At 41.6% G+C, this 20524-nt stretch overlaps 1 protein-coding gene across 5 annotated transcripts in view; it reads right to left on the bottom strand.

Moving 5' to 3' along the window:
* nrxn3a (neurexin 3a) overlaps positions 1-20150 on the bottom strand; it is a 208138-nt gene extending 187988 nt beyond the window's left edge. For 2 of the 5 annotated variants that reach the window (XR_015126338.1, XR_015126339.1), the window contains exons 1-2: positions 19875-20149; positions 8464-9576 (exon numbers count right to left, since the gene is read on the bottom strand). Coding sequence is in view for 3 of the 5 variants with exons in the window: in XM_086274121.1 (XP_086130247.1) it covers positions 8464-9148 (685 nt within the window). In the remaining 2 variants the exon portion in view is untranslated. Of the gene's footprint in view, positions 1-8463; positions 9577-19874 lie in introns of all 5 variants that reach the window. The other 3 variants (XM_086274119.1, XM_086274120.1, XM_086274121.1) reach the window with 2 other exon arrangements.
* Positions 20151-20524: the final 374 nt, after the last annotated feature.

Raw genomic sequence — 20524 nt, 5'->3', positions numbered from 1 at the left:
CAAACTCAAATACACAGTGGGCCAAAATTCAAAACTGGAACAAAGTCGTGGGCTAACATTAATATTTATTGAAAAAAAAAAAAATCTTCCTCCAGATATAAGAATGAATCTTTTCTTATGGACTCAAACAAGTTTTGCTGAAAAACTGAATATGGAACAAGCAAAGCTTAATACTAAACAATATATATATTAGCTGTATAATACCAGTAGGCCAGCTCTAATAGTAATTTGGTATGGCTTCGCGGGCCAAATGTAATTAGGCTGCGGGCCAAATTTGGCCCGCGGGCCAGAGTTTGACACCTATGATCTAAATGATTGAATTCTCATCAGGCTCCATGGTCACTGCTTTTTGGATATTTTGACTTTGCCTCAGAGGATGAAACGGCCAAACCAGAAAACATCCTGCCATCCACATGCTTCATTGGCTCCCTCACCTGGGAGAAGGATCACCAGGTATCACCAGCTTTCAAGCCTTGGAAGCTGGTGCTACTAATTCCTACAGGTGTTCCAACTTTTCTGGATTACTTACAGCCCCGTCTGTCTGCATAAAGCAGTGTTGGACACACTGTGGTACCCTCGTCAGCATCAGCTGAACAGTACTGTGCTGCAGAAAGCAGTGTGTTGGTACAAACATGGTGAGAAAAAGGCAATTAACAATGGAAGAGAGACGGACCATCATAACTCTTATAAATGTAGGTCTGTCCTACAGAGAGACTGCAAAGAAAGTCAAGGTGTCAGTGAGTCCAGTTTCCTTCTGCAATATGAAACAAACTGTGACAGGAAGAGTCTGACAGACCCAGAGACACGACTGAATCAGGTCATGTGATGGCGGCTCACAGGACAACAGCTTCAAGCAGCTTAACAGCGCTCGTAGTAAGAAAGTCTGTTTCAGCTGTGAAGAGAAGACTTCAAGCTGCAGGTTTGACAGGATGAGTTGCAGCGAGAAAGCCAGGCAAGACAAAGAGGCTTGTCTGTGCCATGCAACACCAACACTGGACTGCTGAAGACTGGAAGAAGGTATTATGGACCGATGGATCAAATGTGAAATCTTCAGTTCATCACACAGGATCTTTGTCGTCGAGTAGGTGAAAGGATGGTTCCACAGTGTGTGTCATCACCTGTCAAACATGGAGGAGGAAGTGTGATGGTCTGGGGCTGTTTGCTGGATCCAGGGTCGGCGACTTGTAGAGTGGGAGGCACCATGAACCAAAACAGCTACCACAGCATTCATGCAGCACCCTCTGGTATGGTGCCAACTAGGTCGGGGCATGAACCCGACCATTATCTTGCCTCATGATGAAGCAAGATAATGACCCCAAACATAAGTTGAAGCTGTGCCAGAACTACCTCAGGAATAAAGATGGTGAGCTTGAAAACATGGAGTGTCCAGCACAGTCTCCAGACGTAAACCCCATCGAGCTGGTTTGGGATGAACTGGACAGAAGAGTGAAACCAAAGCAACCTACAAGGTCCACATTTATGGGAACTTCTGCTACAGATATGGGAGAATATCTGATTTCTGTTGTAGACAGAAGCCACAGGTGTGTTCAGCTGTTATATCTGCCAAAGGGGCTACTTTGATGAGTCAAAAGTTTAGAAGGTCTATAGGTTATTTGTACTATGCTTTCATTGTAAGTGAATGAGATATTAAAATAAAAAATAAAAAATAAAATGTTTTCAATAAAAAACTGGATAATTGGGGTGTTCTAAAATGGTAGTGTATAGTGTATATACGATTTCCTGGTATACCGATTACACATCAGAGCTACAAAGAATCAGAAGAAAGCGCTTTATAATAATAATAATAATAATGGATTGGATTTATATAGCGCTTTTCAAGGCACCCAAAGCGCTTTACAATGCCACTATTCATTCACTCTCACATTCACACACTGGTGGAGGCAGCTACAGTTGTAGCCACAGCTGCCCTGGGGCAGACTGACAGAGGTGAGGCTGCCATATCGCGCCATCGGCCCCTCTGGCCAACACCAGTAGGCAATTAGGGTAAAGTGTCTTGCCCAGGGACACAACGACCAGGACAGAGAGCCCAGGGATCGAACCGGCGACCTTCCGGTTACAGATGCGATTCCCAACCCCCTGAGCCACGGTCGCTTTGCCAGGACCGATCGGAGGCAAACTTCATTTCAATACCACTGCATACCACGAAGCACTTTAACATTACGTTACCATCTAAATGCAAAACACGTTGCAGCGAGCACAAACTGTGGGAGCTGTTAGCGCTAGCAGTTAGCGTACCAAAAAAGGTGTCAGCAGCCCAAACTTGATGAAATAACTGGCTTCAGGAGCACAATTTGTTAGTCAACATCGGACAAACATACAAATTCTCTCACAAAGTAGATTGTTCTGGACTGTAGACCACTATCAGTGGTACAAGATAGGGGGTTAGAAAATGTGCTACAGTAGCATCAGGTGATCCAACTTTCCAAGTGCCGAAAGACTATTTCAAGTAAAATTCAACAACTGTGTGTGTGTGTGTGTGTGTGTGTGTGTGTGCGCGTGCATGTGTGCGCATGTGTGTGTGTGTGTGTCTGCAGCAAAGGAGAGACACAGAGAAAGATGTGAACACATACATTTTTGATGAAGGTTCCAGTCAACAAACCAGTCAAACACTCACAGATGTCCACTGGGAGCCTCGTAGCATTTAATTCAATACAACTACCGAATCAGGAACCTTTGAACACTCTCTGTTTTCTCCAGCTCACCTCAGAAATTGCTTTTTACAAATTACTTACTAAACACTTTGAGGTGATTCACGAGGACTTTGACAAATCTGTTTATTCATCAGTGGATACACAGCTACCAGTAAGGTTGTGCTGCTTTTAATTCAGTACCCGAAAGGTGACGTGAGGATAGGAGAGGATTAGAGCTGAAAGTGGATTACTTAAAGGGATGATTCATGATGTACAGGAAAAAGTGTGAGAGCGCAGTGATTAATGAGGCATTCAAAACCTACTTTCTATCATCATTGTTGGCTAACTGATTTTTTTTCCTGCAAATTAGAAACACAAAAGGTAAACCAATACACTGACCACTTATCTACACACACATTCACCATTCACCTAAAGAACTAAGTTTCCACCAGCCGCCATGGTTCATGTTCATATGAACACACAGCTGAGCCGTGCAGCAGAAGCTACCTGCTCATGTCCAGGTTCAGTACAGCTGGTAGCTCAGTATAATGAAATCACTGTTACCTGCTTCTTTTAGTTTCTCAAACAACGCTTGTTTGGTATGTGGCTAAAATGTGGCACGACCTCTGAGTTACTGGTTTCTCAGTAACCTGGTTGACTTAAAGTGGTTAAACAATTAGCGCTGTTTTACTGCATCGCACATTCCTCAGATACTTTTAACACACAAAGGTGCATCTTTGTTTTAATGAGTTTAAAACCAAGTGCACATGCTTCTAAATAAAGTACCATCGATCAGATGTCGGTTTTTTGTCACAGCAAAGAATCAGCTTATCTTCTGCCAAACCTAAACAGACATGCCGAAAAACTAATATTGAATTTTAAGAATTTTTATTGAAGACTTAAACAACGACCATGTATCTATCTAATGTATCCTATTAGCTTACTGTTCCCAATATGCTGGAAAAAGTGGAAAGAGCTAGTAAAGTTGATAAGTAGGCATATCCAGCTCTTAAACCTCACTGGCAGAAGTGGAGACAGCAGATCACCTGCTCTGTCAGCTGCTAAAACTAGCAAATGTGACCACAGACATGTTTGTCACAATTATATTACCTTCCGAAGTGCAAAGTGGTATTCCTTGCATACCTGATGGCTTGTATGTTTTGCACATGGCACTTGTTCATAGATATTCACTTTATTGTTTGTGAGTAAACTGGCTGCTAACTACTACAGTACATCTCTCCTGCTTTGAGTCTCCTTCAGCTTGGGATGATGCATAATTCACAAAGACAGAGTAGAGTGAGAATGAAAGGCTAAAGCACAAATGAAAGTGAAGAGGAGCGGGTTAGCTCAGTGCATTGAGCCGGCGCCTACATGCCATATGGCTGAAAGCGGCCGGCCTGAGTTCAAGTCTGACCTGTGACCCTTTGCCACATATCTGCCCTGCTTTCCTGTTGTTGCTTCACTGATCTGTCTGATAAAAGCTGGAAAAGGCCAAAAAAAAACAAGAAACTTGACAAAGATTGGTTTCTGATATTTATATTGTAAGATTCTTTTTAGTTGCATTTTTTAATCACATTGGTCATTATCTCTAAATAATTTACACGTGTTTTAGAAGAATAAATTTAGAATATATGCTAAAAGCTGTATTTGTTTACTTTCAGTAAGATATCAGTTTCTCTCCATAATGTATTCAGAAAGCAGCCAATCGACCAATCCATACCAGCCAGCCTCATTAAGCATGTCATTTATGCCTTAACAAAAATTAATCTAAATTCTCTCTGGTTTGGAAGAGGCCCCTGCATCCCTCACCTATCACTGCTCTGCAGAAGGCAGCCAGGCGGATCGGCAAAGGAGGGAGAGCCAGACATAAATCAACAATGGGAATGGGTCCCAGCATGGAGGCTCCAAATCAAGGTCGGGAGAAAGCAGCCTATCAAACTACAAGGGTCAATAGATAAAAGGTTGTTAGGTGTGTGTGTGTGTGTGTGTGTGTGTGTGTGTGTGTGTGTGTGTGTGTGTGTGTGTGTGTGTGTGTGTCGTTTATCTTTAAATTAATGATAATCTTTTAACGTACATTTTTTAATTATTATTATTTCTGTTTGCTTGCATTGCACATTATGTGTCAGAGCAGCCTGAGCTTTTGGCTTCACATTAGCTGTTCAGACATCGGTGTCATTATTTCGGAAACACTGCATCAGAATATATTACATAAGGCTGAGGTAAACAGTAAATGGACCTGTATTTATAAAGCGCTTTTCTACTCTGCGCACTCAAAGATATACATAAACAGTCCACTTTAACCAGTACACACACCACATGACTGATAATGGGTGACTACTAGTCCCAAGGATTTATTCTATAGTCCATTCATCATACTTCTGAGAATACAAATCCATAAAAGTGCTGAGCATGTTAATATTACATTCAATACATACAGAGAATATGTGGAGGAGTAGCAGCTCTACTCTCCCAAATAGCAAAGTCCTCAGTTTATTTATAAAGGAGATGCAAGCCACCAATGTGAGTGAGTGCGGAGGACAGCTTTGAGTGCTCAGAGTAGGAAAGCACAATATAGGAACCAGTTCATATACACAAGTGGTCTGCGTATAATAATGCAACAATAACAGGCTTAACAAAGAGAGTAACAGTTATGTTGGGCCCATCTAGAAGTAAACCCACCTGCCTGCCCACTATTACACCACCTATTACACCACATATTACACCACCTACTACTTCACCTATTACACCACATATTACACCACCTATTACACCACCTATTACTTCACCTATTATACCACCTATTACACCACATATTACTTCACCTATTACTTCCCCTATTACTTCCCCTATTAATTCACCTATTACACCACCTACTACTTCACCTATTACACCACCTATTACTTCACCTATTATACCACCTATTACACCACATATTACACCACCTATTACACCACCTATAACACCACCTATTACACCACCTATTACTTCACCTATTATACCACCTATTACACCACCTATTACACCACCTATTACTTCACCTATTAATTCACCTATTACACCACCTACTACTTCACCTATTATACCACCTATTACACCACCTATAACACCACCTATTACACCACCTATTACACCACCTATTACTTCACCTATTATACCACCTATTACACCACATATTACACCACCTATTACTTCACCTATTACTTCCCCTATTAATTCACCTATTACACCACCTATTACTTCACCTATAATACCACCTATTACACCACATATTACACCACCTATTACACCACCTATAACACCACCTATTACACCACCTATTACTTCACCTATTACACCACCTATTACACCACCTATTACTTCACCTATTAATTCACCTATTACACCACCTACTACTTCACCTATTACACCACCTATTACACCACCTATAACACCACATATTACACCACCTACTACTTCACCTATTACACCACCTATAACACGACATATTACACCACCTACTACTTCACCTATTACACCACCTATTACACCACCTATTACACCACCTATAACACCACATATTACACCACCTACTACTTCACCTATTACACCACCTATAACACGACATATTACACCACCTACTACTTCACCTATTACACCACCTATTACACCACCTTCATGTGTTTTAAAAACTAGAGAAACGCTTTGTTAATTGTATGTTTTTTATGTTCCAACGTGAGAAGTTCTGTTTTGTATTCAGTGTAGCCTGTTTTTATGTTTCCCTTCGTCTTTTTCTCTCTTGTTTTGTTAACTTTATCCACAATTGTTCAATAAAAATATTCTGAGTAAAAAAAAACTAGAGAAACTTGTACCTGTGTTGATCTGCTTCTGTTTCCTGAAACTGTGCCAGTTTTGACAGATGGTTAGATGGTAACAGATTCAAAAGTGGGCTCTCTCTCTTACAGCAATATAATCTTCTGACGTCACCTTTATCATATTCATTGTCTTAAGTTACCATCATTTTTTTAATCCATCAGTCTAAAGACAGAACAAACTTGGACAAATGCTTCCCTGAGCTGAGACTACAGACATGTCTTTATAGGTTTCATTCTATTCATGTAAAAACCATATTGTAGGAAACGTCAGCAAACGCATCCCAAAGAATCAGGCTTTAAGACAAAAAACAAGAAACTAAATGGAAACTAAACTAAATTCTGAAAGATCCCTGCCCAAATGTCCCATTTAGAATTGTTATAAATCTTCTAAATAGTAAAGGATGAAGGCAAATAACAGGTCTGATAGCAGGATAACAAAATGTTCTTATATATTGGACTGGCTCTGGGAGCAGACAGGTCAGTATACAGAAAGTGTGGCTTCCCCTCTCAAGCAGACAGTCCTCCACTCTGCACATGATGTTAAACGTTAGGCAGTCTTCTCCAGTTCTCAAAAGCAACCAAAAGACACGAATCAATGCACAAACACTTCTTCCCTCCATGTGAGTTAAATGCCTTCCTTCAATCAGCTGTACAAAGGCAAAGCAGCTGAGCTACCACCAAGACAGAGAGAAAAAGGAAAGCCCTCATACCTCCTCCTACCTCGAAGACAGATTAAAAGAGTCTAATCTTTAAACTCCAGATTCCCTGGCCTTTGTCTGTGTGCTGGGGATGTGGCATCAGCCCAAATGGGATGGAAATTCTATATTTGTGAAAGGTTAAGAGAAGCACGCCAAAGTCTACGAAACACGGAGGAAAAGAGAAGAATAAATGTATTTAAATGACATCTGATCTAAATTAATTAAACAAAAAAAGAGTCCAGGGACTTTTTCATCTAAGTGGTATTGATTATCTTATAAGGAGTCAGATTATTGTGTCTACTTAGTAGCTGAAGGATGGTGGTTTGGACAAATGTGTATTGATTGTGAATAATTAAATTCATGGAAAGAGTTTTCAGCGCACATAAAAGGAGAGGTGCTGGGATCTATTTCATGTACCAGTGGTACTGTTCACAGAGAAAGAAGCGAATTTTCGGAGCTCAGGATTTATCAAATGACAAGAAGTTTCTATGTAAAGTCAATCAACGTGCCTTTTATTTGGCCTGTAGGGAGGAAATAAGTAAAGGAGGTTTCTTTAAATAGAAATCAATTTCACCCTGGCTACACACATCTGTAAAGCAATTGAAACACAGCTCCAGCAAAATTGTCAGCACAAAAGGATGTGATATAAAGCACCTGCCATCGTGTGATTGGGTAAAGAAAAGGGACTCGGGGGGGCCCGTTCTCTGGAAAGGCATCCTTATCACTGCCTGCAGGGCCGATGTCATTAACCTGGACTTCACTAGCTGTGGCTGGATTAGATTCTGATTTTATGGTGTAATCATACAAAAACACATCCACACGCTCGCCCAGATTCCTGCTGTGACAGCGGAGGGAAAAAAGCCAAGTTATGTGCGAAAGGACAATGTTTTAACATTCTTATTATGAAGTTATTTTCACTAAAGTCGGCTATATACTGTCCCAGCTAAAGCCCATTCTTATTTGAGCTAGTTCAGCTTTGCCTCTTAGAGCGAAACCACGTAGGAGTAAGAATATAGGCGGGGTTACACTGCTTATTAGCCACATGCTAACACAAACGCTGTTTCAGAAACAGAAGATGTCAGAAGATCTTTCAAATAAAGTCTCATTACAGTAGAAAAGGGGAACATAACTATACCCTGGAAGACGTCGCTACCAACCGCCAGGATACTGAAAGGCTGACACGCCAAGTTTAAACTTTTTAGCAGTTTTAGTCCTGTCTAAATCCTTCAGGATCAATAGCAGCAGGATTTCTAGGTGTTTTACCTTCGCTGCAGAAGCGGCCCTTGTATTCTGTTTTGGAGCAGTCACAAACCGGTTCTCCGTCCACCACTGTGCACATCCCACCATTCTCACACGGGTTCACGGTGCACCATCCTTCCGACTCCAGCGGCACGTTAAGGCTTCCTAGGAACAGGGGCTGTGAGATGCCGTATTTGAGGTCTGCGATTGTGCCACTGAAGGGCTGCATGTTTCGCACTGTAGGCAGTGTAAGTGCACCGCTGCGGATATCCTGAGGCACTCCACCTAGGAACAGGTCGCTGACTATTTTCATGAACTGACGCTGAGGCTTTACCTCGCCTGCTTTGGCTTGGCCGTCCAGCACCAGCACTGTGCGCAGGTTGTACCTGCTCAGGGTGGCAAAGTGCCAGCTGCTGTCATCTACCCGTCTGTCTGACACAACAGTGGTCTCAGCACAGTCGATGCTGAAGCGCAGCCGCAGTAGTCCCTCCGCCACTGAGAGCTGTAGAAAGTCACAGTAACCTCCATCGTCAAAGTACAGCAACAGTGCGTCTGAGGCCTCTGTCTTAAACTGGAAGCTGAGGTCACCGCGGGTGCTGGCATCCCAGCGGAGGTAGCGTGCCCACTGACCTGGTGTACCTAAAAACTCCAGTCCCAGGCATGTGCTGAGGAACACATGCAGCCTGATAGAAAAACCTACAAGATCCATAGCTGTAAATAATTTCTTAATCCAAAAAAATGTCTGACGAGAATTCGGTTAGATTCAAATCTCAGGGACTGGACTCAGTTTCAGGGTTCCACAGTTCAATCTTCAATATAGATATATTTGGATAAACATTTATTATAAAAAAATATGTCTTTAAAAGAGGGAAAGGGCAATAGCAGGAGAACAGTCGTTGTAGTTAACAGTCGTAAGGTAAATTGTCCAGGTGTTGCAGGGCAGTGATTGTTGTCCTTTTAAATGTTACCGAGCAAGCTGACAGAAGGAGGAGACCTTTAAGACGTCGCCCTGCTCTTCAGACCGGACGAAGATGGAGACTTGTGGTGCGAGGTCATGTGAGTGGAATTTCCTCCTTCATTTTGTCTGCTGGGATGTGGAGCTGGCAGGGGAGCCGCTGGCCTTTTGCAGTTACATCCCTGTCACAAAACAGAAGGCACATGGTTACAATGAGTCCACTATGCAGCACACATGCTAGACCACTGCAGCTCTGTTCCAGGCTGTTCACATGGATGCAGTTTCAGTGGCAGACACAGACACAAAGTGGAGCACTAAAATGCATCTGTGCACATAGCAGCTAGGAAAACACTTGTTGTAAAAAATGCAGTTTTGTTTATTAGAATTTCATCATCTTTATTTCATATTCAGAGATGTGCAGAGATAATCAGAGGGAAAAACCAGGTTACACACTCAGCTGTGAATGGTCCACTAAATACATTCAACCTTTTCTTTCTAACCTGCACGCTGCAGAAAACAATCCTGAATAACAGTGCCTGTGAAATCACTGCATTTTTCCCTCCTCCACAAAGGTTGTTGGGAGTTATCGGTCATCTGCTAGGGAAATTAGTCTCATTATTCTCATGGCAGTGCGTGACTATCAGTCAGCCAGGCGCACTGCCTTTATCTGATGACCAGCCTGGAGAGACAGCTTTCAGCTTCAGCTTTCAGCTGAATAAAAAGAAGCACAGAAAAAACACAAGCAGGCACGGATCCACTAGCTAAATACTATTTTATTTAATAAAATCTCAGTTTATATATTTTTTAATACAGACAAATTGTACACTCGGTCTTTTATATTCCAAAAAATTATATTTATGCTTTCTGTATGAACTGTCAAGTCCTTCCACAGTACTATCCAAACATCTTGAGACACCTCTCGTTGCTTTACTTATTTCTTGATTTATTCACGTCCAAGGACAAAGAACAACGAGCTTACAGTGAGCCTGAGGTTCAATAGTTTTTCATCATAGCTGCTTTTCACTCATTTTCAATCCGGTCCATTTTCAGAGCTGTTTGCTTTTGTTTTTAGTTAAGCTTCCCAACACTAACCTATGAAGCACTCACGCATCAAAAAGCACCAAACTCAAGAGAGGACAGCATAGACAGGAACTCATTTTAAACTACATCGTCTTTAGTCTAATCTATAAAAAACAAATAACAAACACAACACAAAGATAAGCATCGAATGGTCTTTTTGCACCAATAACTTGACATATCTCAGAACACATCTGACCTTTAAGAATTGAAGGAAACTGGACACCTGGAGGACAAAAGAAGAAGTGTCAGGCCTAAAAAACTACACACAGCAGATAATATCTGAAAACCATGTCTTTAAGAAACAGCGAAACATTTAAAGACACAGAGGCTAAGACTTGCTCCTGGACCCTCAGTTCATCCGGCTTGTGTTCACTGGAGCGCCGTTAGAAAGGTCTCACGTAGCTGTCATGGAGCCGATCTTAAGGAAGAAAAAAAGTGATCTATGCCAAATTACACAAGCACTCGTCTACAAACATCTGTGGCAACTGGACTTACAGTATGATGAACACAAGTATTGAAATTTGTAGGTGAAACTGTCAGAAAAGCAGCACAAAAGTGAGTGTGTACAGCAATGTGTAAGCCCCGGTGGAGGCTCTGTTATGGTTCGGGGCTTCATTTCAGCCAGTGCTGCAGAGGAAGTGTTCAAAATTGGTGGAGTTATATTTTCTACACCACACTGCTAAAAATAAAAAATAATAAAGGAACACTTGGGGAAAAACTGGCTATCTGTACTGATATGGACTGGGTAGCAACTAAAAGATGCCACATCAGGGCAGGGATGGAAATGAAAAGTAGAAAAGAAACACAGGAGGCTAGTCTGAAATGTCATTGCAGCAACTCAAAATAGTACCCAGTAATTTGTATGGTCCTCATGTGCTTTTATGCATGCCTGACAACATTGAGCAGGATGGTGTCCTGGGGAACTCCTCCCAGATCTGGACCAGGGCTTTACTGAGCTCCTGGACAGTCTGAGATGCAACCTGGCAGGGCCAGATGGACCGAAACATAATGAACCAGAGATGTTTTTTGGCTTCAGGTCAGGCAATGGAGTCCTTGATCCTCTAGGAAGTCCACATGAGACCAGCCACTGCATAAAGAAGAACCCCGACAATGTGTCAAGTCTGACGATCTGTCTATCATCCCGATACCGATCAGGTGCCTCTGTGTAACCTGAAGAGGTCTGAGCGTCCCTCTATGGTTATATCGCTCAGACCATCATATGGCCACCAAACCGGTCATGCTAAAAAAAGTTACAGGCAGCACAACCTTCTTTCTCCGTGTCTGTCACATGTGCTTAAGGTGAACCTGTGGTAGACCTGCTGATTCTGATATATATGGCACATCCCAGTCGTATTCCACAGTGTGGGGCAGTGATCACAAGCCCCTCTAGAGGACGGTGGGTCAACCTCATGAAGTCTGTTTCTGATTGTTTGGTCCGAGACCTTCGCACCTGTGGCCTGACAGAGGTCATTTTGTACGGCTCTACCGATCTTAATCCTGTTGTAAGAGGCCCCCGCCTGTAAAACCATTCTTGTTTTGTGGCTGTCTCTTTGTTGCTCCTCTGTTGTCTCATTAACACCAAGGCACCTCAAAGTGATTAGCAACACCTGTTACCTGCAGTGCATCTGGAAAGTATTCACATTTTGTCCCGTCACAGCCTTATTCCAAAGTGGATTCAATTTGTTTTCACCTCATAATTCTTTGCATTATAGCCCGTAATGAGAAGATGAAAAAACAGCTTAAATTCCTGTAAATGTATTAAAAATAAAGAACAAAAATGTAACACGTACATAAGTATTCACAGCTTTTGCTAAATATTATGTTGAACCACCTCTGACAGCAATTCCAGCCTTCATGAGTGTGATGCTAGAAGCTTGGGAAGTTTGTCCCACTCATCTTTGCAGAAGCTCGATTGCTCCACCAGGTTGCATGGTGAGCATCGGTGCACAGCCATTTTCATATCTCTCCAGAGATGTTCAATCAGGTTCAAGTCTGGGCTCTGGTCTTGCATCTTAAGGACATTAACAGAGTGGTTAACATTAAGGATGTCTCTGTAAATTCCTGCATTCATCTTTCTCTTGACCCTGACTAGTCTCACAGTTCCTGCTGGGCCTAAACTTCTACTACTCACCTGGGTTTTTTGAGGAGGTTTCACCCTAGTAGGGAAACAGCAATAGTAGGATAGAGAATTTTGTTTCTCGTGGTCTGGGAGTCCTTTGTCAATTTCAAGACCCTGCTTCTTACTTTCATCCTCCACTTCCAATTCTGAGTGTCAGGACAGAGACTGAATATTTATGTACATTTTTATTCCTTTTAATTTTTAATACATTTGCAAGAATTTCATTCAAACATTTTTCACTTTGTAATTATGGGTCATTGTGTGTAGAATTTAAGGTGAAAATGAATTGAATCCATTTTGGAATACTTTCTGGATGCGCTGTAACTGATCGGAGCAAGATCACAGAAGTTTAGTTGACTTAATGCTACACTCTGAATAAACAGGGTTCCTTTAACTGTTTGGATCAGTGAAATTTCCCTAAAATTTACTAAATACTAAAATGTGTAAAAAAAAAATTTAAAAAAAATTGGTGCCTTACTAAAGTAATCTGAGTAGTTTTTGTGGACATAATGAATCAGACGAGGAAATGTATACAGCTGTACATTTAATTCACCAGCAGGTCATGTCCCACTGTGATCTACAGCAACCAGTTTTTCTCACCATCGCAGTAAAATAAATCTTTCTAGAATTCAAAGTTTCCCGACATATTCCGACATGGAGCCATGAAATTGTGAACACGGGTAAGGGCGGATAAATTACAGCGAAATTATAAAATCAAAGAACGCAGGCCAACCTGAGCGTGGAGGAGGCATGTAAACATAATAATAATCCATATCTCCACTGCAACAAGTACGTCCTCCACTCCTGAGTGATAACTGAAAACAATATCTTTGAATAATCAACATGAAGTTCGACTTTTTCTGTTCTGTTCATGCGCACTTCTCCCTGTTATATAATAATCAGGGTAATATTTAGCAGGCATTGTTACAGGCCTGCACCGAAAAGTCATTAATATTAGAAATTAATATTAGTGTTGGAACTGGCAATGTTTCCAATACATATTCTGTCGTGCATACAATGTTTCTAATATATATTTGTGTACAATATTACTACGTAGAATTATTACTGCTGCATTTTCCCTCTCAGTGTGTGTGTGTGTGTGTGTGTGTGTGTGTGTGTGTAAAACCCCATTATAAATAAGACATAACTAAAATTAAGCTCTTTTTTTTCATGCACAGCATTAGGATCAGTTAAACTTCATAGTTGATCATGATGATGGACTTTGATACATTTTCACATGACAACTTTACGTTTAAAGACTTTTAATTTGGTGTCACAAACTGACAAAAATTAAACAAAAATGTTACCTTCATGACTTTGATCTAAAACAGTCTTCTAACATAAATGTAATAGTGACACTTACAGCAATGATGTGGGTTTTTTATTTGTACACACAGTACTGATGTATTTTGTTGTTGTATGTGATAATTATTATTAAATGTATGAAGATCGGCTGACCAGAGTATTTCACAAAGCTTCTTCTGTACACGGTCTACAATAAGAATAAATCATCTTTTTAAAAATGAACCCTTTGAATATTTACACTCTCGGTGAGTTTATTGAAACACCACCCGAATCCTTTGCTGTGTCTCGGGGTGGGAGCTCTGGCGAGATGTCATGTGACAACTGTTTGGGTGAAAAATCTTCACCACTCATTTTTCAGCTCTTTTGAAATGTGGGCTCGTTATACTGTGGATCATGATTAATTATGAAGTCTTAACCAGATGTCACTGCAAATTGTTTTCTGGGCTAAACTGTGTCAACTACTCATACAGCCTCAGTATGTGCCCAGTGGTACGAGTTATGCAAACCATTTGCACAGGAATGCTCACCTCTGTGAACACACCAGTATAAACATGCAGTGCAGTCGTGTTAATATCGCTGGACACTTTTCAAGTATAAACTGAGAAGTGAAATCAAGAAATATTTTAATATATTGTTTTACACGGACACACATAACATTTTGTTTTATGTTGTTGATCATTACTTGGTTGTTTGCTTGGGTTACCATGGTAATACAACTTGATGTAACCCAGTAAAGTAAAGCAGCCAAAAAAGGCCAAACTGGCATTACTGACATAAATTAAGCCATTTTTGACGGAGAGAGTCTCTGCAGTGTCTGTTTAGCAGAAATAACAGAATTCAAAACGAAACCAGAGCAGAGACAGCCACGGATGTTTGCATCATCATATCACTGAACCTCCAAAACGATCCTCGTAAGACTTTTACGTGTTGTGTGATGATTGTGTCATATGACTCTATCAGCACACACAATGTCTACAGTGGGCTGGTTCTTTTAGAGCACCTTTCACTCAGACCACTTTATAGAACATGTTTCATTCACACAAGCACGTTCCACATCTAAGTGAATGCACACAGCGTGCATTCATACTCCAACGAATCCGTCGGGATCAGTTCAGGGTTCAGTAAATTGCCCAAGGGTACTTCAGCATGCCGACTAGGGCAGCCAGGATTTAAAATACCAGCCTTTCAATTAGTACACCTGCACTATCTCACTGTGCTATGCTGAACCCCTCAATTATCAGCTGCTCCACTCTTGGAAACACTTCTCTTCTTCATTAATGCCAAAGATGATTATTAAATGTTGCATTTAGAAGCAAACTTTATCATTTCATTTACTCGGATATTAAGGATGTTAAGAATGTGCATGTTATATTACTCGAGTAGCAGCCATCATCTACAAAACATTTTGCATCACTTTAATACGCATCCCAAAAAATTAATTACATTTTTTAAAAGACCTGCAGGATGGTGAGAACATAATGTTTAGCTGATTTACTGAAAACAGGAACTTCCAGCTAGCAGCACAGGCTGCAGGTACAGTTCAAATCCTTTGAAATCTTCTATGAATGTTCAAATGAGTAAAATCTTGATTTTTAAATGTTCTGTGGTTGTAGTCGTAATTTGCATTATCAGCCCCACATGGGCATCGCAGTATTAGGCAGTAAGAAATTGAGGATGCAAGTCTGCAGTTTTGGTTTCAGGATGTGTACACTCTGCACGACGCGTGTGCACACGTGTGTGTCTTTTGTTGCTGTGTGAGAAGTGTTGGGGGTTAAAAGGCTAAACGGCATGGATCATTGTTCTCGGTAAAAGGCTCCTTTGACGAACCCCACAGGGACGAGTCCACATACACTCACTGACAAAAGGCAGCAGCACACTGAATCCTATTAAGAGCCACACGGACTGGAGTGAAGCGTGTGTGTGTGTGTGTGTGTGTGTGTGTGTGTGTGTGTGTGTGTGTGTGCAAATGCAGATGAAAGCGACCAATCGGCTGGCCTCTTGTGTTTAAATTGATGCTACTTGCCAGTAATTTTACAGCAGGTGCCCTGATCACAAGCGTAACCCGTTGCACAAAAACACACACGCATGCGGTAATGCTGTCCAGATGCAGAGACAAAATGTCCTCCATAGCTTAACGATAATATCTCAGGCTACAGATTTTTGGGACGCGCTTATCTCACTGAGAGTAAAGCCTCCAGATACGTACAGAGACACTGGCCATTTTGCATCTCACAGCGGATTCAAAGAAGTGCCATTTTCTTTGCTGGCTTTATTGCTGCAGTGGTACAAAATCATTTGAGCAGCACATGCATGCTGACAGTGGCGAGGAGGAGGAGGAGAGACAGCAGAAGGAAAGATGAGTGGAAACAGAGATGGAGGAGGGAGGGATGTTCCACCTCATCCATTCCCACTCATGCATTTCACAAAACACCCTAACACTATTCTTCATCACACTGCAAACACATACTTCAAGTCTGTAACAGACCTTTCCTGGTACACAGAGCAGCACTGATCCACCATTTTAGGCAGATGCATTTGGGCTCAGTTCTTCTACACAGACTGGATGTGACGATGTGCTGTGATGTCCTGAAACCTCTGGACAAGCCGCTGAGATAGCGTGTATTTGTTCCTCAATAGAACGTCTCTTTGCTTCTCTGTACTCGTGTGTTTATTCCTTTGGCATGAAATGAAACATGAAATTACAGATGAGATTAAGAGATGGTCAAATGATCATTGTTCAGCTTTTTTAGACAGTAATAATGTTTTTTGATAATTCTAACAGACATGAAAATCATGCCATGAAAATCTCATATGACGACAACCTAACAATCCATCATATGTACCAAGGTACTGGCAAAATGTGCAGAATCTCTATTAGAAGTCGACTAAAATAAATCATTTCATCTTTTTAAGGTGGAAATTGTAATTTGTTTGACTGAAAACATTGTTGGGTTTTGGTTTTTTTTGTTTGTTTGTTTGTTTGTTTGTTTATTTGTTTTTTGTTTTATATTTTTATTCATACAATTATCAAACAATTCAACGTATCAACAGAGAAACGTCGTGGAAACCAAATATATTCATTATTAAATTCTGACCCTAAAACCTTCAGCATGAAATGAGTCAACGTTCAGTCTCATTTTCTTTGCTGACCTGTTAAAAGCTTCCATATTTTATTACTGCAGATTGTTCGTTTTTAAATAAACTACAAGTTCATTAAATTAAATAACAGCAACATAAAAGAAAGCTAAGCTGAGGGACGGTGTGTGTGTGTGTTTGTGGAGCAAAGGAAGGGAGAGAGCGGGAGGGGGGTGTATTTGGCAGCGGTTGCGCGTGGGCACCGTGTTGTTATCCAGCTTCTCAGCAGGCAGGACACGCCTTCCCTGGGCTCCGTGATTTCTGCTGCAGCACCCTTCACGGCATTACATCACCCAGTCAGAGAGCACCCAGCACCCCACAAACTCCCACAGCCTCGTGCACGTGTGCTCAACGACACCACAGACGCCTATACTTTACCAACGGCAGTACACGCAACACGCGAGCGCACGCGTACAGCATACACTCCATAAGTCTAATCACGAGTGTGCACGTTCGAATAAAAAGAATAAACGACTGCACGTGTAAGCGACAGCCAAAGCACGGATATACACCTCTCAGCCACACACACACCGCCACCACCCGTTTACGTAACACCAGACAGCCTAATAGCTGAGGACTTTTTTCATTTGATTGAAGGTATTTTAATCACCTTATATTTCTCATGTTATCCAAAAACTCGGTTATTGAATTGCCCATCATTAAGCCTAAAACCTTCATCAGAAATAACTTGTATTTTCAGGCTGACACATACAATTTTAAATGATCAGTTGTTCACAAAATTGAGATTTTTTATGGCCCAACTATGACACACTCACAACGAAAAAATGCAGAAAACTACCAAACTAAAGAAAAGAGCATTCTCCAGAATGCTGCGTATTATTTGACTCTCCCCGCCCAGTGGGATTAGTGGTACCTTGAGAGCCCTTGGCTTTTTACACTTGATTTGTCAGCGTAGTTAATCGGCTGCCAACCACGGGGGAAAAGGGACAGCCAAATTACCCGAATCACCCCCACCCTCCACACTACCACCACCACCCTAACCTTAAATTAGGATGAAGGAAAATTAAAGGGGTGTTTTATATTTCTGCATCAAACACGCGTCGTATTCTGAGGCGTTTTTCAGTATATATCAACCCAACACTGGATCACATGTTAATAATGAACACACATTTACAATCAGATTTAACACAACCTGCCGAGAAATATTTAAAAATAATCAAACGAAAGATATTTTTTCTTCCTAGAACTGTCAGCCTCGGAGAATATTAGCCATTTAAAGTGTAGGTGATGAGACATCATTGGGCCCTTTGCAGGGGAAACAGACGCATTCTCTAGGTTTGGGTTACGCCCATCCACAGAAGCGTTAAAAAATCCAGATTAGGAATTCCCCGTGCATAAAAGCACAAAAAAAATCTAATCCTATTAACTCTACAAATCCGACACATCGAAATATGCACTGCAGCGGCGAAGAAAAAATATCTAATTGCCATCCGCCTGAACTCATTTTCACTCTTGTTCATGGGTTCGAAGTAGAGCTGATGTTAGACGGCGTCAGATCGAGGCCTTGATTGTTATTTTGCGGCAGACGGTGGATTCTTATACAAGCGCGGGGCCTTTTGTTTTTGTCCTGTGGAAAACAGTCAGATTTGATGTAAATGAGACATCCTGCATTTGCCGCAGTGTAAAAAAAATGGTGTAAAAGGGGGAAAACACTGTCCAATTAAAATGACATTTTATTTATTTATTTATTTATTTTGTTGTTGTTGTTAAATGAATTCGAGTTGATCTTATAATCGGGCCCAGTTAAAACAGGCCCCTTCAGCAAATGTGGAGTGATGCAGATGAAAAAAAGTTGTAAGCTTATTGTGCGCCATGAAAGGCAGTTTGCTGAGAGGAGCAGTCAGCAAACCTCCCTGCTGTTACTGCGGACGCCATTTGATCCACAGGGGAAAAACCAAAATCCAAAAACTCCTTTTACGTTAATGAAATTTTCCTCACATATAATCGCTATGCTCCATTTCAGCGGAGCACGTTCGTTTTCCAAGCAAATGCTAAAACTGAACCGGCTATTATTGATCTTGATAGAGTAATGTGAAGGCTTTTAAAGAATTCCGTTGAGTTGCGCTTAGCTTAAAAAAAATCAGAAAAATGGGGGATGATTGAGGAATGTGGTGGTTATTTCATGGCGAGGAAGCGTGCAGCCTGCCGCCGCGCGCTGTCCATCTCCGGAAGGTCATGAATCAAACTGCTCAAATGACACGAAATGACATGAAGCTAAATGTAAAGATTGTAGGCTGGGTTTGTGGGGCCTAAAGGGCGTCGCAGTGTGTTTGACATTCCAGCATAAAAGCTGCAGACAAGAACAATGCGCGGACACTGGACACCTGGCGTTCACCTCATCTATTATTCATCATTTTAAAAACGAGTTCTGCAGGTTTCCCTCAAAGCCCCGTTTTTCATATTCAACACGAGCATGTTTATTTGTGTATGTGTGAAATATAATGAAACGAAAATTGAGCATTTCTGTTGTAAACACCGAGAGAGCGGAGGGGGGTGTAATTCTACACCCGCCAGTCACTGTGCGTCTGTTCCATCAGACCAATTTAGAAGACAACATGGCAGAAATTCTCATTTTCAGCCCCTCAGACGCGACTTTTCCTTCAAGGAGACTCGGCACATTCGCCGTTTCGGTGCGTAAAAATTGTGAGTGAAGGGGAAACTCCCGTAAAAGTGGCTAGTCCCGTGGTACCTGTCCGTCAGGAGTGGAAACTCGATCCGCCTCTTCCCCATATTTTCCCTGGAACATGCTCCTGTCTCAGTTCAAGTCATACGTGGATAAATGATATGGACAGACTAGACTACACAGACGACGTTACTGACCTTAGTTAAACAGACAGCCAAGAGTATCCAACTGCTAAAATCCAACTCCACAGAGATCTTTTTTCCTCTTCTAGTCCAGACTTGTGTGTTTTTTTTTAAGCAGCAGTGTTTCCGGCGCCGGTGGTGCTGATGTAGAGACGGTACAGTGACAGCTTTATCCTTCCTTACAGGTGCGACGACCACGGTGCATCATGGGCACAAAAGCCGCTGTTAGCTCGGTGCCACTTGCAGCGGCTGCAGGCGAAAGGCGCACACGCGCGCGCCACCCAGGTCCGCCCTCTCCTCAGCACCAGTACACGCCATTTAAAGGCATACTGGTTAATAACGGCCCGCTCTTTCGCACTCACACACCTCTAAATATGGTCTTTTGCGCTTTAGGCTGGTAATAGGCTTTGTCAGGAGGTGTGGTGCTTCACTTTATCACCGTGGGTCAGCAGCATACCAGATCTTTCGGGCTTCACATGTGGAGAAGAGCATGATGTAAGGTGTAGCTGCACTCAGCCATTGATTTGTGCTGTGTTTACAGTGTAATCGATATTACTGATAACCTGACTGATTATGCATTACATTGTTTTTGTTTTAACCATAATTGAAGAATATGTGACAAAAAAGTTTTCTTTAAATTACCTTTTTTTAATAACTCCCTTTAT

The sequence above is a fragment of the Aulonocara sp. 'chitande type north' Nkhata Bay genome, linkage group LG19 (assembly GCF_057382095.1).
Source record: "Aulonocara sp. 'chitande type north' Nkhata Bay isolate Kocher_YH1m ecotype deep benthic linkage group LG19, A_spYH_male_GT1.1, whole genome shotgun sequence".
Taxonomy (NCBI): Eukaryota; Metazoa; Chordata; class Actinopteri; order Cichliformes; family Cichlidae; genus Aulonocara; species Aulonocara sp. 'chitande type north' Nkhata Bay.
Note: the sequence above shows the minus strand (reverse complement) of the source record. Positions and strands in the feature narration are given on the sequence as shown.